The sequence below is a fragment of the Candoia aspera genome, chromosome 5 (genome assembly GCF_035149785.1).
Source record: "Candoia aspera isolate rCanAsp1 chromosome 5, rCanAsp1.hap2, whole genome shotgun sequence".
Classification (NCBI taxonomy): Eukaryota; Metazoa; Chordata; class Lepidosauria; order Squamata; family Boidae; genus Candoia; species Candoia aspera.
The window spans coordinates 92,485,629-92,507,347 of record NC_086157.1 but is presented as its reverse complement, the minus strand read 5'-3'; the positions used below and the strand labels follow the sequence as shown (position 1 = coordinate 92,507,347).

Genomic DNA, 21,719 nt, shown 5'->3' with positions numbered 1-21,719 from the left:
CTAGGCAGTTTTTTTTCAGTTGAAAGACTACAAAGATAGATTTATTATAGGGTATATTTTGACTGTTGTGTTAGCGCAGAGTCAAAAACCATGATGTTTCGCATTGCAGGCACATCATTTGAGCACAGAAATTTAGAAAAAAATGCTACTAGAAATGGGTTGTGTTTTAAATACAAATATGAATTGATCAACAAGAAATTTTGCATAGCAGTAATAACAGTAGAAAATATGTAGAGGTAGGTTATCTTACTTCAAGAAGCAAAAATAGAATACTCTTAATAAGGAGTTTTTTGCATTTAATAATAATAATTTATTACATTTGTACGCATCCAACTCCCAGCAACTCTGGGTAAACTGGTAAATATAGTAATTACCCAACATTACTAAAAACCTATGTGTAAACCTCTTGGATTCACTCCTGAAAGTATCCCTGCTTGTTACTATAAAAGCCATCTCGGAATTTAACCAAAAAATATCAGAAGTATCTCCAACTTTTTTTAATAAGCAGTGGCTGGAAAAGAAAACTCATAAACTACAGGCATGCTGTCTGTGAATCAGAAGATAGTATACAGCAGAGCTTTCCAAACTGTGTCATGAGACGTTAGTGTATTGGCTGCAGTATGTAGGTGTGTTGCGTGGTCAAGGGATCATACAGGTACTGCGCATGCGCAATATGCATAATTGGGTCAAAACAGCTGATTCAATGTGACTTCTGGTGACGCAGCTACACCTGCAGTGTGTTAGTGTGTCACCAACATGAAAAGTTTGGAAAGCTGTGGTATACAGACTCCAAATTTCTGTTTCAGAAATCTGTCCAGTCCCTTTCAAACTATGCCATTGTATCTGATATCAGATTTCATGGTTTCACTGTACATTTTATGAAAAAGTATTTTTCATATCCGTCCTGAATCTCCCTACACTTAACTTCTATGGATGATCCTATGTTCTAATACTGGGATAGTGGCAAGAAACCTCTCTATTCATATTTTCAATGCCTTCCCTGATTTATATACCTCTGACATGGTTTCCTTCCTTCCTTCCTTTGCTGTAAGCTAAAAGAACTGATCCACCATAGTAACCTTTCCATTTTGATTGCCCATGTCTAGAATTTTTATGCAAATAAATCCTTTGGGTGTCTGTTTCATGCAGCTGTATAACAATTACCATGTGACCCTATTTAATCAAGGAACTTTTGTTTGGCTGTATCAATATTAATATCAATATTGTTTGACTTTATAAGCACTCCTAGGTGACTTTGTCTGGGTTTGGAAGTAATCAGATCTAGTCCTGCCCACCAGAATTGTAGGCTAAACTCACAAGTTTTTAAAAAATCATCAGGGAAGAAAGCAGCAGCAAACTTCCATATTGTTTCTAGGAATAGTATGGGGACACATTCATTAAGTCATTTGAAACAAAATTCAACTCAAATTATAGTATAAATTGCACTATTTATAATTGTAACTGATTCCTTTAGGTGGAAGGTGCCCAAGAAGAAGAAGATACCTCAGTACAGGAGGATGATCTTTCTGGATCTACCAATGAACTCCCAGCAGCATTTGAATACAGCGATAGTTTTAGTCTAGATATGACTGAGGCTGAAGAAAAAGGTGACCGACTGCTAAACCAATATGCACTTGCCAGGTGGGTACATATCTTCCTTCCTTCCTTCCTTCCTTCCTTCCTTCCATCCATCCATCCATCCATCCATCCATCCATCCATCTATTTTGGAGCTCAAGGCAATATACATAGCACTCTCTTCTCCTATTGTTTCCATCAACAATCACCATCTGAGGTAGGGTGGCCTGTCAGCATGAGTGCCAAAGTTGCCCAGTGAAATTAATCCAACACCTTCACTGCTGCCCCAGACTAGCTGTGTTTTATCCCAGACTTTAGATTAGTTCTTTCCATATACACATACATTCTTCATACAGTACTTACCTGAAAGGAAAATAACTTCTTATATACAGTTGTGGTGGATCTGTGTTTTTGTTGTCTCGTTTTTGTTTTTTTGAGGCAGCAATCATATATTCAGGGCTGTGTTTCTGTACAAGTATATTAATATGTGTGAGAGCAATTTATATCTATATTTCTTTTAATTAACTAAAAGTATCTCACAACAAAGTTCATAGAATAGCAAAATATAGTAAAATGATTCAGATTAATGAAAACCATTTCTTAAAATAAAACTAAGAGCAGATGTTTAAAAATGTAACATAAACTTCAGGAGGCAGAACTTTAATCATAGGTATGCCAGTGTGAATTGAAAAAATTACATATAACAGTCTGGAGTTTAAGAAAGGGGTCATGTCAAATAATTAAATTCATTAAGATTCTACATGTATGAAAACCAAGGCATTTGTAGACACATTATCTGTGTTTATCTAACATTTGGAGGTTTTCTTTGTTGCAGTTTTGGTGAAGGTGACCAGATTGTTTCACCTCCACCTTCTCCATTCTTTTCTGCTATCCTGGCTGCATTTCAACCTACTGCCTGTGATGCTGCAGAAGAAGCTTGGCGTAGTCATATCAACCAGCTCATGTGTGACTCAGATGGCTCCTGTGCAGTTTATACCTTCCATGTATTTTCCTCCTTGTTTAAGGTAAGGAAATGGTTCTAGAATCCTACATGGTCAATCCTGGGTAAATGTCACAAGCGTATAATTTGTAGTCCAAGTGTCTGGAAGAATTGCCCCCTTATCTTAACCTTCACTCTTTAAATCTCTATGTGATGTTTATAGAATCTCTGCATTTTGGTCCTATAATCCATGCACTGCAAAAGTTGTTTTTAACTGATCCCTAGCTCAAGATCCTGCAAGGTAGACTTCAGCAGTTCATGGAGCGAGAATTGCCAGATGTACAAGCTGGGTTTAGAAAAGGCAGAGGAACTAGAGACCAAATTGCCAATATCCGCTGGATAATGGAAAAAGCCAGGGAGTTTCAGAAAAACATCTATTTCTGTTTGATTGACTATTCTAAAGCCTTTGACTGTGTGGACCATAACAAATTGTGGCAAGTTCTTAGTGGTATGGGGATACCAAGTCATCTTGTCTGCCTCCTGAAGAATCTGTATAACGACCAAGTAGCAACAGTAAGAACAGACCACGGAACAACAGACTGGTTTAAGATTGGGAAAGCAGTACGGCAGGGCTGTATACTCTCACCCTACCTATTCAACTTGTATGCAGAACACATCATGCGACATGCTGGGCTTGAGGAATCCAAGGCTGGGGTTAAAATCTCTGGAAGAAACATTAACAATCTCAGATATGCAGATGATACCACTTTGATGGCTGAAAGTGAAGAGGAACTGAAGAGCCTTATGATGAAGGTGAAAGAAGAAAGTGCAAAAGCTGGTTTGCAGCTAAACCTCAAAAAAACCAAGATTATGGCAACCAGCTTGATTGATAACTGGCAAATAGAGGGAGAAAATGTAGAAGCAGTGGAAGACTTTGTATTCCTAGGTGCAAAGATTACTGCAGATGCTGACTGCAATCAGGAAATCAGAAGACGCTTAATCCTTGGAAGAAGAGCAATGACCAATCTCGATAAAATAGTTAAGAGCAGAGACATCGCACTGACAACAAAGGTCCGCATAGTTAAAGCAATGGTGTTCCCCGTAGTAACATATGGCTGCGAAAGCTGGACCATAAGGAAGACTGAGCGAAGGAAGATCGATGCTTTTGAACTGTGGTGTTGGAGGAAAATTCTGAGAGTGCCTTGGACTGCAAGAAGATCAAACCAGTCCATCCTCCAGGAAATAAAGTCAGACTGCTCACTTGAGGGAATGATATTCAAGGCAAAACTGAAATACTTTGGCCACATCATGAGAAGACAGGACACCCTGGAGAAGATGCTGATGCTAGGGAGAGTGGAGGGCAAAAGGAAGAGGGGCCGACCAAGGGCAAGGTGGATGGATGATATTCTAGAGGTGACGGACTCGTCCCTGGGGGAGCTGGGGGTGTTGACGACCGACAGGAAGCTCTGGTGTGGGCTGGTCCATGAAGTCACGAGGAGTCGGAAGCGACTAAACGAATCAACAACAACAAGCTCTTATACTCAAGCCTTCCTAAACGTACTTTCAGATGGACCGTTTAAATTAGTATAGTTCATTACAGCAATTTCTTGCTGCATCCAGACAACATAATTATTCTCAGACCATGTTTTCTCTTCCTTTACTCTGGTTTAAGTAGATAGATCTAGAAGAGAATAGTATATTTCTGAAGATGAGAATCTTCCTACAGGTTTTACAAGTATAGCTTACAGCAATTTATTAACTACAGTCATCGTTATAGTTATGTACATCCTTCCAGCTTTTTTCTGTTCACTTTCCCAAGTACCCCAGTTGTTCTGTGGGAAGAGCTTTCACACATTAAAGTGACAGAAATTTAAAACAGACTAATTTCACATTTGGGATTGGCTCTGCACTCTCCTCTTCTATCTTTTGCCCTTTCATACCTTCAAAAAGAAAAACATCTTTTATGTTCATATGGGTCACAACATTTGGCAGCACTTAGCCAACTTAGCCAACAAATTGAACAGTATCAGCCTTGGTAATATTTGGAAGGGAGATCATCAGGAAATCCTAGGGCTTTAGAGTATTTTAAGAGGTAAAATAAATCTTGGAAAAAGGCAGTGGCAAATCACTTCCATGAATCCTGTTGTTTAAAACTAATTGCACTGCTTTGAAACAGAGGAATACTTGTATTTTTCCAAGAAGACTTGACAAAGTTTGTTGAAAATATGGCAGAATTTGTCATTCTGGAATTTTAAAATGTACCTGCAATAGGCATTAGAGGCATCTGTGTTCCAGCTAACCACTGTGGGAAGGAAGAGAGTTGAGGTTGGTGGAACAAATTTGTAGAAGTTCAAACACATCTTATACAGTGTTGTGCACAGTGTATACAGTGTTATTTGTAATAAAACACTTAAATAGAGTTGTATATTGTGAACACTAAGATGAAATTCTGCATACAAGAAGAAACTGAAAAGCAATACTCTATTGAGAAAAAAGGGTCATGCCTGGACATAGCCTTTTACTTTAAAATAACTTTGTTTAGCAGGAAAGCCATTTAAAATCGTTTAGTCATGAAACAAATGTCACATCCATTTAGCTGTTCTGTTTTATATACTATACTTGTCTGGTAATAACACACCCTGATAACAGTGTTTTGATATCCAACACAACAATTTTCCACCATGGTTTTCAAAATGATAAACTGAAGTTATTACCAGCTATTTCCAGTTATAACAGAGCATTTCTTAGGGGGGGAAAGTCTCAAAGAAGAACATGAAAAAGGGATTCTATTCTCATAATTTCCAGCTGCAATTCAGTGTAAGAACTTTTTCAAGTAGCACCCGTAAATTTGGTAAGCAGTAACTAAACACACAGAAGCCTCTCCTGTGATTCTCTTCTGGTCAGTTTGGCACCAGAGTATTAATTACAGTGCTAACTATGTCAATTGACATTGGGGTTAACCAAACCTCATCCAAAATTGGCTTAGCATTCCCATTCTAGTAGGTATTGGTGACAAAACAGAATGAGTTAATAACCCTGTAGATGTTTCAGTCTACAAAGCAGTAAGAGATTAAGATACAAAACAAACAAATTGATTTTTTTTAACAGGACACACAAAATGCCACACAGCTTAACAGAAAGCGAATAGCACACAATTAAACCATAATAGATATACATATATCCTTAGACATATAAATATATACCCCATTTATGTTATGTATTTCTTCTTGAATCATACAAAAAACAACAAAGACTTATATGAAATTAAAAGATGCATTAAACTCTACAGCAAATATAATGGGCATAATTCTGCTTTACAGAATATTCAGAAAAGATTCTGCTTTCTGACTTGTGATGCTGCCAGCTATCTTGGTGACAATCTGAGAGGAATTGGGTCAAAGTTTGTGAGCTCATCACAGATGTTGACTTCATGTTCAGAATGTCCAACCCTTTTTGTAGATGCTGAAACCGTGAGTATAGTTGCATAAGCAATCACACTGAAGTAGACTATGTGGATTAGAATTGTGTGGATTTATAATTTCATCATACCTTTTCATGATCAGGATGTCAATTCTCCTGAATATTTGTACTCTGGATTATGAGGGATATTGTTGCATATTATAGAGCATGCAATATAGCCTATAATGCATAAGTGAGGTGGGTTGGGCTAACAGCCAGTTGGTTTTGATGCTTAAGGGAGGCCTGGAACTCACAGTTTCTAGGCCAGCGCCTTAACCATTACACCAGTAATCTGGCTCTCTGAATTACATGAATTTCCATGTCAGACTATAAATGGAAACTTACATGATTGAAGTGCTGTCATTCTGATTCCAAACCATTTTCTGCATGAAGAAGACTAGACTAGAGTGCTTCTCTGAAACATCTGATGCCACATGAAACAGTGTGGCTCGGACAAAGCCACTTCTTCAAGACCCTTCCAGAGTTTAACTCTTGTGGATTGTCCCACTGCTTTTCATGACTCAATGAGAGCAGTGGCTTACCACTCTTTGAAGGAAACAATGTTCACTGAAGCATCTTGATTTCTTTTTCAGCTTCTTTCATGTGGGCTTCTTGAGAAATTAAAGTTCAGTGTCTTAGAACTACAAGAATACTTGGATACATATAATAACAGAAAAGAAGCAACACTTTCTGTAAGCATGATTGTTTTATCTTTATGTTGATTTTGTTTTATTCTTTAAATCTCAAATCTGTAATGGAACACCGAGCTACTTACACTGATGTTGTATATTTGTTACTTTCAGAATATACTTATCTTAAAGATTTTAATTTTAAAAACCTAAACACATTGTAGACATAATGGTATTTAATTTGATTAAGTCATAATGTACTATCTAATAGACTTTCATTCAAGAATTTCATATTCAGCACAGTGATGCATCCCTCTTTTAGATTTATTCCAGGAAATTAATATTAGAAATTCAGTAAAATCTACATTATCTCAAAAGTGTGATTTAAAGAAAAACCTTGACATTTTCTGTCTTCTGTGCTAATGCCTCTTTCGTGTGTGTGTGTGTGTGTGTGTGTACGTGTGTACATATATACTGTATGAATGTATGTATGTGTATGTATATTGTTTTTTACAAACAGTGGCTGGCAAACTGCAAGGCAACTTTTTCAGGGGGTTCAAGAGATGGTGTTATCACCTGTCAGCCAGGAGATTCAGAGGAAAAGGTAATAAAAATTCTGGTTGTACTGTGTTGTTTCTGGAGTAAGGTTTTTGTGTGTCTTGTGTTGGTTTCAATTCCAGTTTAATACCATAGCAACCATGAAACTTAATATAAGCAGATTCTGAATTATTCTCACACATGCTGAAGAAAGATTTGTACTCCCTTGATCTTTATAACAATTCCTTCTTCCTTCAAATCCCCATCAGTAAGCCAAAGTACATTTAGGCATAAATGTATATGCCTAAAATTCTTAGAAATGCCAATAATGGAGAAAGAAACAGTCATTTCCTTTTCTAGGATTAACAGCTTCTCCCTGGGGGGAATGCCTCTGACAAGTCTGTGCAAGGATCTGAAGGGATGCTTCAGATGGGCCAGCTGCATCCGTCACAAGGAGGCCATCCTCCAGCAGCCATTATCCAGCTGCCTCAAAGGCATTTCCAGGTGGTTCATGTGCATATACAGTACAGAGATTAGCAGCAAAGTGACTGTGCCTGCTGCTGCATTCAGAGATGATATGGGAAAGCCCTTCCAGCAGATACAGCTGCCTCAACACTTCAGGGATAGCTTTCCTCATACCAATGACTTTGCAAACAACCCTTTGAATATTTTGCACAGCATTACTATCTAATCAGAAAGTAGACATGTATTAGGGAATAGGGCTTGTAGCACTTTGAACCAGAAGGCAAAAAAGGGCTTTGAAGCACTAGTGAATGTAGCAGCACTTGTCTGCAACTCCTTAAAGCAGCCATGCCTTTTCCCAGGATCATTCATCTACCTTAAAGCACCTTTTGCCTTCAACTCTAGAGCACTCCTTGAAAAAGCATGAAAGGGGTTGCTCACAGTAATCTAGGATCTTGGATTACCATTTCTCTCTGGGAAAGAGGTAGAAAAAGTGGCCAGATGTGTGTGTGTTTCAGGGCTTATAGGCCAGTCTACCAACTCTGAGCAGTGTACAACTTCCCAGTTGCGATTAAAACCATACAGTTAGTTTGAAAACAACAACTACATAAAAAAAACATGAATGTTCTAATCATTTAAGTCTACCATCCCATTACATACCAGCTAGAGCATACTACTCTGATCAAGCCTGGTGACTCCTCACATAAATGGATGTGACTAGGGATGTCATCATTCCTGATGTATAGTGTATGGTGCAAACTGGTCACTTTGACTTGTTCCTCTTGGAATAAGACATAATCTCCTCTCTTCTCCAGGTACATTAATATATTCCTGTTTAAGATACCCAAGGAGTAAATTTGCATTGAAAACATATGATAATGTTAATGGACTGTTAATTCTAATCTCTTGGTGTGAATCCAGTGCTGAATACTATGCTGGCCACACCCTGTTTAGAGCCAAGTGCTGAAGAAGTATATTCAGCATTTACAAATTTCTTTACAATGCATGGAAAGCAAAGCAGTGCTGAGTGCTTATGGCCTATTGCATCCCTAGTCAGTACAGAATGGTTTTCTTGCAAAAGGCTTGGAGATGAATTTCACAGTAGCTTCTCTGAAACTATAGAATCAGGAAGAAGTATGGATGAAAGCAACATAACTCCCATAACTGAAACAATGATAGCTTCTTTCCAGAGTCTGGATATTGCAAATGATGTTACAAATGTCAACATGTGGTTTGAATGTATTCTTTTCCCTGTAAAGTTTTGAGGACTACGATAGCTTTTGCTTTATTTGATTTATTTTACAGATTACTCTTTTAACTTCCCTTCTGTCATAATTTTACTGTTCTATTAGTCTAGTCACCTCTAAAAATATTTGCTTTTACTTTCCCACATCATCTGTTTTCTCTCTCTGCACTGGCTCTTCTCACTGTTTTTGGCCATATGTATAAAATAATAAAAGAGAAAATAAGCCTTTTTCTTATTTTTGTATAGGGAACTATAGGACGTTCAACTTTAACTCCCCATCAGCATATCTACCTGTCCAGGATAATGAAGTTTCTAGTTTCCAAGCCTTGTTGGATTTAGCCAGTGATAATTATTTTTGTGCAAAATCATTTTGTTAATAGCCTATTGGTTTGTCTTGGGATGCCATAAGCTTTATATTCCCTTGCAGTGACCAAGGCCATTTGCAACAAATTAGGGTTTTTGTGAAGCTAACTAAATCTAACTAATCTAACTAAAAGTGAACTTCCCTTGCCTTTTTCTATCCAAATGACAATACATTTTAATTCATAGAGCAAAGCAGCATTCCAGTGCTGCATTTTGTGTCTCCTCTGGACTTTCAACATTACAGTATTAAAAAGTGCTCATTTATTTATACTCACTAATTCGAAGAGTACATATTGCCTAATTATTATGTTTTATATTAAATTTAAATATTCAGAGAGTACTTCAAGTTATGCAGAAAGTTGAGATGTTGGCTATAAGGCAAGCTCTAACAAAGAGCTGTCAGTTTGATTCTGCATTGTAAAGTTGTTTTCTCATCCCTTTCTATTTGATTTCATATTTAGTTCACAGTACCTGATTAAACTAGCTAAATGACATTTGATAGGATAAAATTCTATGTGTATCAACTAAAGCAATCAAATAACTTGCAAGAACTATTAAATAACTCAAGATGCTTAAAACTGCAGTGTTACCTGTACAATTGTTAGGACTAATCCACCAGTAACTTTCTGTAGTGAATTACAGTTTACAACTTTGTCTGATGCTTAGCTGTGCCTTGTATAGCAGTACTGTACAGCATTACAAATTTCAATCAAATATGCAGCATTAGGGGTATTTCAGGATACTGCTGAGTAATTAGAAATGAATGTTATTGTTTTATTCATTTTCTCATGCTGTACAGCATACAGTCTTGATTTCCTTCCTCCTAGGGAAGCAGGGTGGTGGTGAAGAAAGGGCTAATGCAGATGCTGAAGTAAGGAAAAACAGCCAAATCTTGAATGTGCGCAGCTTTAGCACCAATTTGTATGTGGTGGAAATGGAGATACTGCTAAGACAGGTCTTGTCCAGTGCATTAAATGCCAAGAAATCATTTTTTTAATCCAAGGAAGGGCACAGACAATGGTGGAATTTATATATTGTATTGTAATACAAAATATTCATAAAATGGCATACTATTCCCTAAGTGGAAAATACTGGATTTTTTTTAGTTCTGAAGCTTCAGGTATTATCACCATCATCACCATCATCATGCTTTAGTATACTTATTATAATACTAAACATAATAATTATACATCATAATAATTAGGTATGTTCTCTGCCTTGAATTATATATAAGAAAGAGGGGATAAAAATCTAATAATAAAAATAATCTCTTTCTAATTCAGAAAATGTTTTTCTAGTTCTGAGTATAAGAAGACATACACTTTGGGATTTGTGTCCATCATTGTTGTCATCGTCATCATCATTATCACCATATATCCAAATACTTCCGTTTTAGCTACATTGCATAGGTGTAAACACTTCATTTCTTAAAGTTAGTTTCTATGGCAAGTCAATTATGAAATTGGTAGAAAATGAACTGCATATATGTAACAAGATAAAATATCATTGGATTGTCGAAGTAGGAGAGCATTGGAGGAGCAATCACATTCCATTTCTTCAGGCTTTTTACAAAGCTTCAGAAATGCTTGCCTGGTAGGGTGTTCTCTCTCTCTCTCTCTGTTTCTTACAGTGACAAAACACTGGTCCTGTATGTCAAGATGGTGTTGGAGATTAGAGTCACTGATCTAGGAAAGATGGTCCCAGGGCAGATTGTTCCCACGTATTCCTTATGGACAGCTGAATAGATGTTTGAGAAAGGGCTTTCTTAAAATAGGTGATTGGTTTATATTAGGAAAAAGAAATTCTCCTGTTTCACAAAACCATTATCTCTGGAATTCAGGTTAGATGTAACATGTTCTAGTACAAATACAGATGTTTTTGTCAGCAGTTTGAATGCTATGGGCAATTTTAATTTCTCAGCAATTCTAAGAAAATATTCCTATAAATTATCTTAATTTTAAAGACACTTCAGTTATATTTTAAAGATGTCAATGCACTAAAAATAGTAGCTTAATTTATAAGTGGCTTTCAGAAATAGGTTAACTGTAGTTAAAATCAAGATAATTATAATATACATGTGAACTTTTTAAATCAGAACTAGCAAGTACAAAATTGTGCATAAACTCAGGGGTTCATAGATCTTTTTAAACACAAAGCAGATGAGGTTGAGGTGGGGGTGGAATTTTTTTTGAAAAAATGTTATTTTGTTTGTATTTTGTTTTTAGAAAGGTATATGCTGCATATTCGAACATTGCTCCAAAAGGATTACAACATACAGAAACGTTTGTTAAAAATCATATAATCACCATCTTTAAAAAAAAAAAACTTCTAAAAACAGGAGGGAGTTTTAAATCTCCTCCTAAAGTGTAATAAGTAGGGGGCTTATAATGGCAGTTGCTTTCAAAAGACCCTCTGTGAAAATAGCAGAATTAACTATTAAACGTATCCACAGCAGGATTTGCAAAGCTTGCTCTGTTGAAAATCTGAGAGTGCAGGGTGGACGGTATATGAGTAAACTGTCCTGCAAATAACTTGGGCCTGAGCCCCTATCTCAAAAATGGGGGAATCCTGCATTATATGTTTGCTTGCCCCAACCTACCTAGTTATAGTTTGAAACCTTCATGATACTAAAAGAACCTAATCTATTTACATCTACAGCTTTTTCTCCATTCCATTTTAAGTTCACGAACATGCAGACTTCATAATTCCAACATTATGTCCTTTTTGTAACCTTTTCCCTGCAGTTTTTGTTGCATCTTGCTGGTGAAAATACCTGGAAATCACAAGCTAGTATATTATTTGGCTGGTTCTAATAAATATTATCTGATTATAGAATTTGATTTTTTTCTGACGGATCACTCTGGTCTATAAGAGGATTGCAGCTATTGTTTTTAGAACGATGGTTAAGATTCCAGAGCCATGCATGTTGTGTAGTTGATACGTCCTGAATCACTTTAGCAACTCAAAATTAGCTCTGCTAATTGTAGTGAGAGACTAGTAGGATGGCTGTGCTTTTCCAGTTGCATGCATTACACTGACACTCTACTTTCTTTCCTTTCCTTTTTCCTGTGCCATGCTTGCTGTGTAGCAAATGGAATCTCTTGCAGTAAGTTAAATATTCATTTCGTATTCTTTGTCCATTAAAATATGGACTAATACACTGTTTTAACTCTTGGCATGTTTCTCCCTTTTCACTTTCTTATTTAGTCCATGTATAATCCTTGTTATTAAATCATTGGTTTTTATTTTATTTTATTGTACAGTTTCCCAACATCCTTGAATGGAACTTTCTTTGTTTATGACCATGACCACTTAACTCCACTTATTACATACATTTTATTTGAAAGTATATTAGCCTTCTTTAATTATTAAGGCACTCATTTGTTTCTCTTCTGAATAAAGCAAGCTAATAGAATGTTGTATTAAAGGAAGTAACTTGTTTCCTGATCTCATCAGCCATCACTGGGCATTTTTGCATTGCAGCAAACTAGCTGTTATTTGATATGAGAGGACTACAAACATGGCTGTTATTTGTAGCTCGAATTGGTCGTTTCTCCCTAGGACCAGATGTCTAGATATCAACTAACAATTCACTACATGTATTTATAATTCAAGAGAGGAATTCGACTACTTTTAAGTGACTACTGTATAATGACGTATTGCCTTGTAATGAATGATAATCTATAACCATGTGGATTGCTATGACATTAAGTAATTGAGTTTCAGAGCTTGGTCATTTGCAGTCATTTACAAAAGCTATAAGGCAATAGTTATTAACCTGTAGTCTGCAGATCATTGCTAATCTATGAAAGTACGGTATGTGCTGCCTGGAGTGGACACCAAAATAAAATTGTGTCCAGATCACACAATAGCATCAAATTCTCACAAGATTTTGGCTTTATTACACCAAATTCATAAGATTTCAAGAGGGAACACTAGTGAGACAACAATATAAAATTAATTTTAATTTAATGTTAATGTTCCACAGTTTCACACTTATGGCTTGTGTGGTGGTCCTCAAAGCTTTCACTGAAAACATAATATTCTTCATAAATGAAACATTTAAGGAACACCAACTATAATTTTTAAAGTTAGGGAATTATCATGGACATATCTAAACCAGGTGACAAATACAGTTTAGAGTAAATGCTTTTATTTTTATTTATTTGGCTAAATGTAAGCAAGAATTCCCACAAAAATTCTTTACCTATTCTCATTATCTGAGTCTATAACATTCATTAGTTTTAGAAATTAATATAATTTATTTAAAGGGGTCAGTCATTCCATGAAAATAGAAATTAAGATCCCAGAATCCAGGGTGTATAAATACCATTTCACGATAAACCATGATTTTTGTGATGGAATCAGCTATGAGGATTCAGTTGCCTTGCCATTGAGGAAACTGAAAGCTTTCACTTCACAATTATGTCTAAACATTATTCTTTCATACAAATTTTTTCAATACCCATGCTTTGAAATTCTGTTGTTTTGACAAAACATAGATAAGATTAGCCATATTTTTTTTTTACAGAAGACAAAACAGTAAAATAAAATTACTAAAAATGGAAGAAAAAGCTTTGAAATTGCTTCTCATGGCCATACAGGAGAAGAAAAGGGAAACATCCAGGCCTAACGCTGTTTCCCATCACAATAAATTATAGTTTACTATGATACCAGAATGCAATTTCTGATACTACTTGAAATAAAAGTACAACTTTTCTGGTTCTTATATTTCATGTCACAATTAGCTTGTAAAAGGAATATACTTTGTAATTGAGATAAAATAGATGAAATGTTAAATTCATTCTGACAATGTTAGGTTAATAAAAAGAAATAATACAAGAGGAGAATGTACATCATAGAATATAGTAAGACTCAGCATTTTGAATCGTACAAGATTGATCATTATTAACTCCATATTGCATGGGAGTAAGAAAGAATGGCTTGCAACTGTGTTCATGGCAGTGGAAAAAATTATATCAGGGACAGCTGACATAGAGATTTATATTTTAGCAGCTCTGCTGCTCTAAGTCAATGAGCCCTAAAGTAATGTTCAAACAAATGATGTAGAAATGGCATAAGATACTCATAATAGCTTGTAACCCCTGATTCTTAGTTTCTGTTGCAAAGCACATTATGGGAAAAAAACAATTATCTAAGCTGTCGCCTTTTAATAATAACTCTCTCTTCTATTATTGTTTTTTAGCAATTGGAACTGTGCCAGAGATTATATAAGCTGCACTTCCAGTTGTTGTTGCTTTTTCAGTCATACTGTAAACTCATCGGACAAGTACATGAAGTTAGTACAATGCCAGAGGTATGTAGAAAAGAAAAGATAGAAGCATATTTTTCTGGAATAATTATGAAAAATGGATAGGACTGGAATTAACATTCTTTCCTCCCCCTAGTTTTCTAAACTGTGTAATACCTATACCAGAAGTTATATAACAGTTTCCCCACATTTCCCACTATAGCAGTGTTTCTCAACCTCAGCAACTTTAAGATGTGCGGACTTCAACTTCAAGTATGGCTTGCTGGGAAATTCTGGGAGTTGAAGTCCACACATCTTGAAGTTGCTGAGGTTAAGAAACACTGCACTATAGAATCATGGGGAAATCCTGATGCCAATCACACTCCTATATTTTTGACTAGGCCCTGAGGGCATTAGGGTCTGCAGATCGTTCATCCAAACGTTAAGCACTCTCTTTTAAGATGATAAATGTAGAAAATTTTAGAATATTTATTTGGTTTTATGAAAATGTGGTTTCATTTTAAGAAAATGTTTCTTTTTTTTTTTTACATATGCATTTTGCTTCTCCATTATAGAGCTAAAGCTGATTTGCATATCATTCTCTATACCCCATATTTTCTTCATAGGAAGCATAAAATATTGGCAGAGAGTGACAGATGTAATATTCCCATGGTGAATTTCATGACTGAGTAGAGACTAGACCTGTGTCTTTCCTATCCTAACTTTAATACTGAAACTACAGCATTTCTCTCTCTAGTATTTCTCTCTCTCTCAGCCTAACTCACCTTACAGGGTTATTGTTGTGGGGAAAATAGGAGGAGGAAGGAGCGTTAGGTATGTTTGCCGCCTTGAGTTATTTATAAATATAATAAAGGCGGGATAGAAAATAAATAAATAAATAAATTTCGGTAAGCTGCATGTAGCATATAGTAGGCTGGTCTTAGAGAGGCTTGCTGCATGGTTTTAACAAAGCATAGCTCATCTAAATGCTATATATGTATTCTTCAAGTAACAATCCAACACTGATCATGGAATTATGAAATGGTAGAATCTACTGTTCATGACAGGATAACAGTATTGTTTTCCTTGGAATCAATACTCTTACACTATTTTTGTCCAGAAGGAACATACTCACCTAGAAGTGTAAAGTACAGCCTTTGGGTAAAAATTTCTGATGAGGTGCCTTGACTTTAAACATCAAGGGACTGAACAGAAATCATCTCAGTTCCACCTTTTAAAATTAGTAATACTGGTATCAGTGGACCCAGCTGGTATCATTACAGCCCCAGGCTCCAACCTACAATTAGGTATTTTATTTATTTATTTCTCATATTTCTACACTACCCATCTGTCATTATTGGCATTCATGTAGCCTGATCCAACACCTGCAGTGCCCCTCCTGATTCTGATAACAAGGAAAAATAAAGCTTGGTGTCCTTTAACAACCTCATCCTGTGAAGTCATTCAGATTTTTTTTTATTTTTTTATGGATGAAGTTTTTCTCACCTCAATCTGGAGAGACTAGGCTATTTAAAGGATGTTAAAAAACAAGGGTAACAATATTGTGCCATGTGGGATTCATGACCCGGAAGCCATGGGGCTAAGCAGAATCCACCCCCTGGAGCCAATCCCAGAAGGAGGAACAGAACCACTGAAAAAAATGTACCTCTAACTCTAGGCAGTCAACTGAGCAGGATACCATGTTTAACACCATTCACAATCCATTTATTCCAGTCTCACAAGTTTCAAATTTATTATTATTATTATTATTATTATTATTATTATTATTATTTCGTATGGCATAGCAGAATACAGCAGTATTGCATAAAAGTTCACAGAACAATATATAAAATGTGTATAAAATATAAAACATTGGGACAGTTGATTATTTTAAAAACATGCAATATGAATAATGAGTAAAATTATAAATAGAATTAAGTTATGTATGAGCAGTTACTAGAGTGGCTAAGCCTATGGCCAAATATCTAGATCGTTTAGCCACTGGACATCAGTGCCCTTAAGATGATGTAGTTCTTGCAGGGAGCCAGGAAACCTTCTGAGGGGGCGTTCCAATGCAATGTGATGCAAAGTTTGCGGGACATTCCCACAGTCACAGCTACAATTCAAATGCATAGTCATATCAGAAAACATGCAACTGAGAGGCAGTGTGGTATAGTGGTTAAGGTGCTCAACTAGAATCAAGGAGATACAGGTTCTAGTTCTTTCTCAGGTATGGAAGCCAGATAGATAACCCACGGCCAGACGTTTTCTCACAGCCCCAAAACAGTCACATAAGACAGTGTGAGGGTCTGCAACAAGCCAGCTGAAGAACAAAACCCTTGTCACATGATGCACTGATAACATGTAAACTGGGCAGATACCGTGCAAACAAGTAGTTCTGGACCAAGCTGGACAGAGGCTAAAAAGAAACAGTAAGATAGCATGAAGCATTGTGGAAGACATAGATCTGATTTTAGAACAGTGGGATTGAAATGGACTATTGAATGCTTAGGACCATTAATTTTAGTAAAAAAATTCTTCTTAATGAATGAATCCACAAAGTTGGATTCACATCCAAATACTTGATTGAGCTTAATAGGGTAAATGGAATTTTATTTTATTTTTTATTGATATCTATCACATTTTTTTAAAAGGATGAGTTTAGGATAGATGTTCTTTGAATTGTAAAGCATCTTATTTTCCTCCCTAGGTTTTAAAAGCAGGACAAGGTATACCAAATGCATATTTCAATGCACATTCTTAAATTAATTTTAATGGATATTGCTCCTCTTTATTTTAAATAGTTCCTTAAATTTTGCATCTTTCATATGGAAGGAAAAAATTGTGTATGAGTGAAAATGATTTTTTTTCCCACAGCTGCTGAATATGTCACGAGAACTGAGTGAGTTAAAGAAAAACCTTAAGGAAGCTAGTGCTGCCATTGCAGTGGATCCATTGATTATAGAAAGTGGTACCTCTGAACCCATGTTCACTTCTACAGAAATAGCTATTCAATTTATGCTAGAGTGTCTGAAAAACAATGAACTTGGAAAAGCTCTACATCAAATAAGAGAATGCAGGTAACATTGGAACAGATGACTAATGCATCATATTCTCCTATTTTCTCTGAAGAGAAGCTGTCAAACATTGTATGTAGGAATATTATTCCTGAATTTACAGAGATGACTCCAGATTAGAAGGGTTCATCTTGATCTAATAATTTAAATTGAGAAATAATTACAAGGTTCTGCGCTCCCTCTGTTCATCAGATGTCTCTATATGTTTAAAAAAATGTTTATAATAATTTTGGAATGGATCTATTATGAATTTCCATTGCTTAGAGAAATGAAGGTTCTCTATTGAAATGAAGAAAATACTGTCTTGATCACAAATTAAGTTTTGTATGTTGAAAGGGACAAATTTCTAACATACCAACTTAGTGGTGAAGATACCCATGTATATCTACTGGCTTTGTCCACTAAACCATCTGTGGCTTGGTTTTCAAGCTTAACGTGATGTGTGAACACAGAAATCCTTTGTATGGAAGATTATTTATTATTAATTAATTTTCTATCCCGCCTTTATTTTTATAAATAACTCAAGGCGGCGATCATACCTAATACTCCTTCCTCCTCCTATTTTCCCCACAACAACCCTGTAAGGTGAGTTGGGCTGAGAGAGACTGACTGGCCCAAGATCACCCAGCCGGCTTTCATGGCTAAGGCGGGACTAGAACTCTCAGTCTCCTGGTTTCCAGCCCATTGCCTTAACCACTAGACCAAACACAAGGGAATGAGGCTCTTAACAAAATAAAAGGCAAATTTGGCATTCCAGGGTGACCAAATCAAAGTCCCATGGTTACACTCACACTAAGCTTGTAAAACCACAGGTGAGTCCTTAATAATTAGTCTTACCTGCTTATGGATGAAGGCAGTCACAGTGTTTACTGATTATAGCTTATCGTGTCCAAATATACTTTCTCATCACCTCTGCATATTTTTAATATATTATTGAACCCAATCTTACTCATTTGTCAGATTTTCATTCATTCTTGCTATTACTTAACATTGATTCAAGTGCTATTTCTTTAGCCTTTTTTAAAGTATGTATAGTATCCTGGTGTTAATCGCTAATTTCTTTTGTCTGCTGACCCAGTTAAAGTTTGCATAGTTATAAGCTTGGCTGAAGGAGTTTTCACTGTAAAATTTCAAAAATCATCTTGTTACTCCACCACTCTTTATTGTTCTACTTCTAATTGCCTCTGCTGCCTCTGTGTCGGCCTTGCAGTTTTCTTGGCTCCATGAGTTTATATTTGACATAACAGTAGATTATCCTTCCATGATCTGTACCAATGTGCATGCAAGAGTCAGCATTCACATAGAAACATGGCTGTGGTTTGAAAGAGAAGAATCTGTGTTTGCTCTTAATTCTGAGGAAATGGATGTATATAATTTTTATTGAAGATTTTTACATAGATCAAAAATAAACATGAAAGTATATAAATAAAAGTTAGAAAAAAAGAAAGATAAGACAAAAAGTACAAAAAGCAATACAGCTAGAGAAAGAAAAAAAAAGAAAAAGATAATTAAGGAAGTGATTTCTGATCTTCTTTGCAGCAGCTACAAACAAGGTTATTGCCCCTCCTCCCTCTTTAAGCTTACATTACAAAAATCCCTTCTATCCTATACTCAACGGTTTTTTCAATCAGCAAATTCAGAAATCACCATTTCACTTTTTTCCATTTTCAGCAAAAAAATAAAAGGTTTCCAGTCTTTTATAAAAGTACTTACATGTAGTCCTCAGGTTATGATGGCAATTGGGACCAGAATTTCCATTGTTAAGCAATGGGGTGGTAAAGCACAGTGCCACATGACTGCATCGCTTAGCGACAGCCATCACGGCACTCCCCAATGCCATAGTTAAGTGAAGATCATGACTTGTTAAGCAAGGACCTCCTCACAACTTCTTGCCAGCTTCCAACAAGCAAAGTCAATGGAGAAGCTGGCAGGAAATTACAAGTCGCAGGCAGCTCACAAGCAGGCCAGCAGGCAGGTAAGCGGCTGCTGCCAGGTGGAGGAGGGTGCACGAGGGTGCACAGGTAGCCATCAAGGCACAGTGCAAGCGCTGCAGGGCCAGACTGGGGGTGGTCGCTGCCAGGTGGGGGAGGGTGTGCAGGTGACCTCTGCAGACGGGTGTTGCGGGTGCTGCAGCTGGGCTCCTCAGGGGAAAAAGCTGTGGCAGTGTGAGCGACTTATCAGAGTGACTTGTGACCTTCCCTGCCGGCTTCCCCATTTAGTTTGCTTGTGGGAAGCTGGCAGGGAAGGTCACAAATGACAATCACGTGACATGGGACACTGCAACAGTCATAAGTGCAAGCCAGTTGCCAAGGGCCTGGATCACAATCACATGACTGTGGGGGTGCTGAGATGGCCAGAATGTCGATGACCAGTTGTAAGTACCACTCTTTCAGCACCGTTGTAACTTTGAACGGTCGCTGAACGAGTGGTCGTTAACCAAAGACTACCTGTAGTTTATTTCTGACTAGGCAGGTCAGTTTTGTCACTTCTGTTAATTCTGCCATCCTTACAATCCATTCCTCCATTGTGGGTATTTCATTGTTTCTCCATTATTGTGCATGTAGTAATCTTGCTGCAGTTACCATGTATAAAATCAATTTTCCATAAGTGTTTTTAATTGATTGTCCGTAAGTCCCAGTAAAAATAGCTCTGGTAGGAAATGGATGTAGATGATCTCTATTACGGCAACCTGTGTAGTTGTGGTTATAATGACCCCCAGGTACATGTAGATACAGACTGTGAAGAACTTATTTACTGTTACCACAAATATAAAGAAAAGTTGCTATACAACTACAGGGAAAGTGTGTGTGTATGGAATGAGATAGCACCAAAAAGCAAAAAAAAGCATCTCTCTGTGCTTTGTCAGAGAAAGCCCAATGGCTTCAGGTAAATAAGAAAGAAAAGCTGCTTTATACAAAAAGCCAGGAGTTTTAAAGTTACTTTACTGGCTGATAATGAAGGCTCCCTCCTCTTCCGGACCTTGAAGAAGAATCTTTGTTGAATGCATTGCGATATATAATGTAATAAATGCCTTTGCACTTGAAGGTTTTTCCCTTCTTTTTGTCACAACCACCACACTGATTTTTTAGCTTTTTACATTTGTGGCCACAGAAGGAAAGAAATGGGCTTTCATTTGTATTAAACAGCATTTCAGTAGCATACCCTGTACTTTTGTTTCATTGCAGGAATTTATGGCCGAATGACATTTTTGGCAGCAGTTCTGACGATGAGGTCCAGACTCTACTGAATATTTATTTCCGGCACCAAACTCTAGGGCAGTCTGGCACTTATGCGCTGGTGGGCTCTAACCAAAGCCTGACTGAAATCTGTACAAAACTGATGGAGCTGAACATAGAAATCCGGGACATGATTCGGCGAGCTCAAAGCTACCGAGTGATCAATTCTTTTCTTCCAGATTCCAGCATTTCTGGCACGAGTCTCTGACAAAAGTCTGGTGCCCCCTATTTCTTTCGGGTTGGGATTGTTTGCGTGCTGGGACAAGATGGTCCAGTGCGTTTTCAGCTTTAGAAAGAGCTGGTCAAGGCATAGTCAACCTTGTTACTTTTACGGTATTTCCCAAGAAGAATTGGGCAGTGTTTTCAGTGTGTCGTAATCATATGAGGAGGACAAAGATAGCGTCAAATCCTTTGTTCTGAACTGCACAACAAAATGGATTTCACAGGGCAACTGCAATTCACTAATGAAGAAGTGACTTCCTTACATACCAAAGACTACTACACTGAGCAAGACTTCCTTTCTAGACGATAGTTTTAGGCAGGGTTCCTCAACCTTGGCAACTCTAAGCTGTGCGGACTTCGACTCCCAGAACTCCCCAGCCAGCAAAGCTGGCTGGGGAATTCTGGGAGTCGAAGTCCGCACAGCTTAGAGTTGCCAGGATTGAGGAACCCTGGTTTTAGGTATCAAAAGTGCAATCTCTCCTTCGCTTGAGGATTTGTTTTTAATTTTGTACATGTATTCCTTTGACCAAGTTATTAAGAATAGGCAGAATGAAGCTAGCGACAGGATACTGAAAGACTGTCACTGCGAAAGCTGAGAGCCTCTGCATATGAAAGTTGTTGTAAAGGACAAATGTGCACTGTAATTTAAATATGATTACTGTATCTTCTGAAAAAAAAAAAAGCTGCTATGAAGTACATTTGTTGATGTTGCTAGGCCACT

At 36.9% G+C, this 21,719-nt stretch overlaps 1 protein-coding gene across 2 annotated transcripts in view; it reads left to right on the top strand.

Annotated features, from left to right (window-relative positions):
* FRY (FRY microtubule binding protein) overlaps window positions 1-21,309 on the top strand; it is a 150,085-nt gene extending 128,776 nt beyond the window's left edge. Inside the window, exons 54-62 of one of the 2 annotated variants that reach the window (XM_063305709.1) lie at window positions 1,475-1,641; window positions 2,412-2,601; window positions 5,837-5,986; window positions 6,569-6,667; window positions 7,125-7,208; window positions 12,301-12,318; window positions 14,419-14,529; window positions 17,341-17,543; window positions 20,726-21,309. In XM_063305709.1, the coding sequence (XP_063161779.1) occupies window positions 1,475-1,641; window positions 2,412-2,601; window positions 5,837-5,986; window positions 6,569-6,667; window positions 7,125-7,208; window positions 12,301-12,318; window positions 14,419-14,529; window positions 17,341-17,543; window positions 20,726-20,984 (1,281 nt within the window). In that variant the 3' untranslated portion in view covers window positions 20,985-21,309. The remainder of the gene's footprint in view (window positions 1-1,474; window positions 1,642-2,411; window positions 2,602-5,836; window positions 5,987-6,568; window positions 6,668-7,124; window positions 7,209-12,300; window positions 12,319-14,418; window positions 14,530-17,340; window positions 17,544-20,725) is intronic. The other variant, XM_063305708.1, reaches the window with a different exon arrangement.
* Window positions 21,310-21,719: the final 410 nt, after the last annotated feature.